At 49.7% G+C, this 6,054-nt stretch overlaps 1 protein-coding gene across 1 annotated transcript; it reads right to left on the minus strand.

The window, feature by feature from the left end:
* Positions 1-2,629: 2,629 nt before the first annotated feature.
* RABIF (RAB interacting factor) lies at positions 2,630-6,054 on the minus strand. The gene is made up of 2 exons (XM_054804093.1): positions 5,827-6,054; positions 2,630-5,706 (listed from the first exon to the last, which is right to left on the minus strand). The coding sequence occupies exons 1-2, from the start codon at positions 6,010-6,012 to the stop codon at positions 5,464-5,466; spliced, it is 429 nt and encodes a 142-aa protein (XP_054660068.1). The 5' UTR covers positions 6,013-6,054; the 3' UTR covers positions 2,630-5,463.

Below are 6,054 nucleotides of genomic sequence, written 5' to 3' on the forward strand. Positions count from 1 at the left end.
CGGCTGAACAGCAGCTGCTTTGGTCAGAACATGCCCCACTTTCAGGCCCAACTGCATTTATGAGATTACAGCTGCCTGGGGCTGTTCCCCTCCACCCCCAGCCTACACGTCTGATCGTGCCAAAGAGGGAAGGATAACGACATTATTTCTCCATGCAGAAGCTGTATCTGAACAGTTCATATTTTAACCAAAGACAAAACTGAGGCCCCTAGGAAGTGACCATGTGATGATCAAGGGATATATCCTCTGCCACAAGCTGTTACAACCCATGTAGTGCTCTCAGATTTGGACACACAATACTTAAAAAGCTGAACTGCAGCAACCCCTAGGTCGGGCTGTGCCATTCTGGATTAAGTTTTAGGAAAGATGCAAGACACAATTTTTCCAAAGAGCTTCCTGCTTCCCCTGCGCAGGAGATGGAAGCATTATCTCCGTGACCCAGGAACCTGCTCGCTCTTCCTCAGTGATTGCATTTAGGGAGCAAAGCACTTCATTTTCACTCTATGCGTGGCCAGATAATTTCAGACACCAGTGCGCTTCCTCTGAAGCACGCTCCTGTGAAGATAGCTTTGGCTTCTCACACTCATCGGGGGGTGCAGTCCCACAGTTCAGTAACTCTCATCTGGATTGCTAGGCTACCTCTCCCTCCTCCCTATCCTGACACAAAAAGATCCAGCTGCACTTGTAAGCAAGCTGCCTTTAAGAACCTGGCTAACACAACTCAGTACAAAAGTATTTATGCTGAAATGCATAACAGAAATTACGGTTAAAAGGAGCACAAAGCTAGCTTTTATCAAAGCCCTCATTTTCTCTTTGCGCTTTTATGGCAAGTTTCACTCATCTGCTGTGGTTTCTTTCTGTGTCCCCCAGCAGCTGCAAAATACTTGGTGGTTTTAGGCGAAATACTCAGTGGTTTAGTGTTCCTTTGATTCTAGGGTTTGGCCTTTATTAACCTGGCTTTGCAGGAGGCAGAGAAGCATTTCCCTGCACCATTTGTTGAAGGACCCCGAAGCTATTTCCTCTCTATTGTTTCCTTTCTTCCTACTTTTCTTGTTCCTGCCAGGGAGTGTAATGTCAGGCATGTAAAATGACCTTCAGAGAATATTCATAATACATCTCAGATATCAGTCCCAAACACCCACACATCGCAAAAACTGCCTGTGCTGATGCGGCAGTATCTGTTCACACAGGGTTATAGTTCTGCTCTCTAGTGCTGGTGGTTTAGGGAAATAATCTAGGCAACATACATAGGAGATGTAATGCCAAAAATACCTCTCCTAGCAAAACTGTCCTTGTTTTTATCAAGCCACAGCTCTTTTTTGAACTCTGCTGAGCTTCTCTTCTCCATACTTGGTGGCACTGGGTTCCACAGATACACTGAGCTGCAAAGATCCTACCTTAAGCCCTCCTGGGGGGCTGCCTACATGAGGACCAGAGCAGCAGAGCTCTAGAACACAGCAGGGAGACAAACAGCAAAGTCCTCCTCCAAGCTGTTACTTCAAAGTCCATGTTGTCATAACTGCTCTGCCAAAGATTTCTTCTGTTAAGAGAGGAACAGTCATGGAGAGACCTTGGCTGCTGTCAGGCCCAGAGACCAAGACCTTTCTGATGACTTGGAGAGCTAGGGAAAGAGGGAGCCTTGAATGCCAGTCCCTGCTCCAAGCACCACTTACCTATTTCAGTGAAATGCACTTAACTTAGTGAAGAAAGAGTGTGAATGTGACCTCTTGGCAAGGGATGACTTGTGGCGGTTACCCAAGACAGCTCAGCTGATCTTGCAGCCTTCTGCTGCCAAAAATGGGAAGACCTTCATCCTGCCATTGCCTCTCGATTACCTCATGCAGGCTGCAGAGCTCAAACTCCCATGCTTCAACCCAGCAGCCCAAGAAAAGAAGCTTTAGACTAAATTAGCAAATTGAAAGGTCTCAGCAAAGGGTTCAGCAGCTGGCTGGAGGGAGAGGTTTGGGTGGAAAGGGAGCAGAGAGGTGAAGTTACACAAGGTGTCAGTGTCAGCCTAAGCTGGTTTTGGGGCTGTGAACCAGTCTCAATACCCAAGTCAGAGTGGAGCAAGATGTGGTTTTACCCATCCTAAATACATTTATATTTATGGTATAGAAACACCTAACCAATACAAACAGGCATGCCTTAATTTCAGATTGGGAAGCAATTAGACAAAAATGTTATTGTTTGTCCTCACCCAAAAGCAGGACTGAGGCAAGGCCCCAAGTGCCAGAGGTTTTGTGTCCTGCTGTGTACAGTCCTCACCCACCTCACTGGTGGGATCGGCTGGCACAAGCTAACAGGTTCGTTAGAATTCTCTCTCTTGGCAGTGCTACAGCTTAACACAGGATAGGTCTTTTGAGTAAAGTCTATGCAGCTATTTATATAGAAGAATCCATTTTCTGATTAATTTAAAAGTGATCTCCATGTGGAAATAAGGGTTTCTGCTCTGTCTTGTTGATGATGATAAAGGAAGATAGGCTGCAAGATGAGCGTTAACAGGTCTTGTGTAAGCGCTTCCCGTACCTGAAGGTTAGCTCTTGTCTATCCTTCTTTTCCTAGAAGTTCCTGTAGGCAATTGGAAAACAGTTTTTCAACATTCTAGATACAAAGCAGTGAAAACATTATGTTTATTTGTGAGACTATCCAAATTTTTATTAGCTCTCATTAACACAAAAACCATTCAGCGCTTCATTAGATGCTCCCAAACCTGATATTGCTGTCTGTTGCACAAACACAGCAGACCTTCCCCCAAAGGCAGGTTTGCTGACTGCAGACATTCTTCCTCTAAAGCTTGATTAACATCACAGTGCAACTGCCTGGGCTCAAATTCCACAAAGTGATGGTGCCTTTCCCTCTTCACCATTTTTTTCCCCTTCATAAATCCCACGTTACCTCTCAGGATATGAATTAGCCCAGGCTCCTGAGCAGCAGCATCTGTTGCATGGCTGCCCCTTCACCAACACCAGGTCGGTCCTGTGCTGCTTGGACTTCAAGGGTGTCTGTCACAGCTTCTCCAAGCCACAGGAAGTCTAGATCCTACCTGAGCTTGAAAGATCCCAGGATCTCATGGCACAAAAGTTTCCTCCCGTGAATTTCCTCCCTTCCTAACAGACTACTTCTTAGCATTTCCACAATCCGTGTGATCCTACTTCATATTTAAAAGTCAGCAGGAACCAAACCTGGATCCCATGAAAGATGTATCCGTTCAGCACATCTCTTCCCTCACACTGAAGGGCAAGACGAGCTTTCGTTACTCACCACCAATGAGCCACACCACACTGAAGCGGATTCAGATCACTGCAGTGCTGATGTGTAGAAGACCTTTGACCAGATGTCTCCCATCCCTCCAAGCAGCATTCTGCTAAGTGGAAAAGCTGCTGCCATCACCCCAGCTCCTTCTTCTCCCCAGTATCAGCAATCCACATGTACAATTTTTTTGAGCAGTATCATTTACTCAGCATTAATCAAGCTGATATCCACAAGCCTGTTCTGCACAGTGGTGTCTTCAAAATGAACTATTGTGCAGTACATTTTATATTTTAGTAACACAGACTATAATCTAGGTATTACAGGTCAAAACGCATTCCCAAATAGACAACAATCTAAGTGAAAGTGTGAAATTGAAGTGATGCGATCCCCCTATTTCTTTGTGCCTGCATGGAACCCAAATGAAGCTCTCCTGCCCTTCTGGGTACAGGAAAGCAGTTTTTGTGTCAAATGTGCACCTGACACATTTACCAAGGACACAGCACAAGACTTGCCTCCTACCCAAGCAAGAGCCTTAATTACCAGACTGCGGAGTTAGACCTCTCTCCCTCCCATTAATAAATCTTGACTGCCCACAGCAGAGGTTTCTAACAGAGCAGCCCCAGAACAGCCAACATCTTGGTTGTTCTACTTCCGTGTGAAGGCAGAGTCTCCAAATCTTAGCAGTGCAGCTGCTCATGCACTGGAAGAAGGGGGGACTGGCTTCTCCCTCACCCACTGCCAAGATGCCTTTCTGGAAAATCTACCTGAGGCTGTGCCTGCCTTACAGCAAAACTGTTACAGCAGAGGAGCGAGGAAAAGGTCTCTCGCACAGCCTTGCAGGAGCAACACCGCTAATCTTTAAGTACAACCAATCTTGATTTTTGTGGCAAATATAACTTTGCCATCCCAGCGCAATGACAGTTGTGCCTTTACAGCTGCCTTGGTACCACGTGTTTATTAGCACAGCATACCGATACACCTCCTGCAGTAAGGCATGTCCTCTGTGACCCCAGCTGATCACTGTAAAGCTGCTATATTATTCATACAGGGGTTTGCAAACAGAGAATGCCAACTGGACCACAATTACCAGAAGATAAATACAGTGAGAACCATGGCTGCTGCAGCCTCCTTCAATTTTCAAGCAGCTTTGTGCCCATCTTTTAAAAGGCAGAGACCAAATATCCCAGCATTGCTCCTACCAGCTGCTTTTACATAAGAAAAATTCCTTCCTGACTTCTCTGTTTAATACACGCACAGCTGTTTTGACATTCTTCAGCACTGAGACATGCAGTCACTGGACACTGCTTGTCCAATGATTCAAATCCTTTTCAGGTTGGAATCTCTTCATTCTTGCTGCCTGGAAATACTATGGTCTTGTACATTTTCTTTATTTGCCGTTATTTCAGCCTATGCTGTCTGCAAACTCTACCTGTATCTTATTTCCAAGTACTCAGTTAATAAAACTGCATACGATGTTAGTTAAAATGCCTTACACACACATTAGGTGCCACATACTCTTACAGGTTACAGTTATCAAGTAGGATGAGGTTTTAGAGAACCTAAATGGTATGAGTTTAGGGCAGGGAACATTTCTTCTGAAAAGCAACAGAAGATACAGCCTTAAACCCTGTAACTGCTTTGGGTGTAGTTCAGACACTTTAAGCTGCCATGATTCAGTGCAACAGTCCTGACCCCCCCTTGCCCTTCTGCCAGCACCCACATTTACATGGCTGTGTCACAAACCCACCAGCCTGAAAGACACCTTAGCATGTTTGAAACACAGCAGCCACACAAGGAAGAAGTGACAGAGAGCAGCCAGGAAGGCCTGGGGCCACTTGTAGCGAGAGCGGCAGATCAAACTATTTGGCAAAATCGTCAGGGTGAGCTGTCCCTGCAGGTCATGGGGGACCTGTCAGCCCCGTCCTTCCCGTGGGGGCTCAGTGAGGAGCTGGCTGTGCTGGAGCTGCGCTTCTTGGTGCTGGTCAGTCCGTGGATCTGGGCTGTGGGGTGATCAGCTGGGCCATGGCCAGTCCAGCCGCAGGGCCGCAAGCTGCCATCAGCAAGGCTGTGGGGTGGCCAAGCCACAGTCAGTCTGCTTGGCCTTGGCTCAGTCTGTCACGGTCAGGCAGCAGGGCGGGCGGGGTTCCTGGTGGCCAAGCCCAGCTCCCCGAGCAGGGGCCAGGGCCATCACCCCCGTCCCCAGCCCCGGTGTCACTCGTGGGCCACGCGCTCCAGCGCCACGTAGAAACTGTCCTTGTCGTCGAGGCAGTGCCAGCCGATGGGCCCCGCCTCGCAGTCGGCGCACACCAGGAACTTGACGTTGCCCACGTCGCGGGTGAAGCCCACGTTTTCGAAGGAGAACATGTCGCGCACCAGCCAGTGCTCCCGCACCACGTCCCCGCCGCCGCCCGCTGCCGCCGCCGCCGCCTTCTTCCTCATGGCGGGCAGGAGGAGCTGCGGGGGACACAGCGTCACCTCACCTCACCGCCCCGCCCGCAGGGGGCGCCCCTCCGCCCCTCCCTCCCGCCTTCCCGCCGCTCCCTCAGCTCCCGCCCTCCCCCCGCATCCCGGTACCTCACGGCGGGCGAAGGTAGCGGCGCCGGGCAGCAGCACCCGGGAGCCGCAGCGCTGGCACAGCACCGCCTTCAGGTTCCGGCCCTGCGCGCACACCAGCTCGGCCGAGCCCGGTGCGGCGGCGGGAGGCGGAGGAGAGGGAGGAGGCGCCGCCGCCGGCTCCATCTCGGCGCAGGTCGCCGCCATGGCCGCGCACGCGCGTTGCGTGGCGCCACCGCCCGAGGGGCG

This window comes from Grus americana, chromosome 25, assembly GCF_028858705.1.
Source record: "Grus americana isolate bGruAme1 chromosome 25, bGruAme1.mat, whole genome shotgun sequence".
Lineage (NCBI taxonomy): Eukaryota > Metazoa > Chordata > Aves > Gruiformes > Gruidae > Grus > Grus americana.

Bases quoted from the DNA above. Each gene is read 5' to 3' on its own strand.
- RABIF (XM_054804093.1), bottom strand. From the start codon at position 6,012: ATGGCGGCGACCTGCGCCGAGATGGAGCCGGCGGCGGCGCCTCCTCCC. The intron at 5,707-5,826 runs GTACCGGGATGC...TGTCCCCCGCAG, and splicing joins CTACCTTCGCCCGCCGTGAG to CTCCTCCTGCCCGCCATGAG.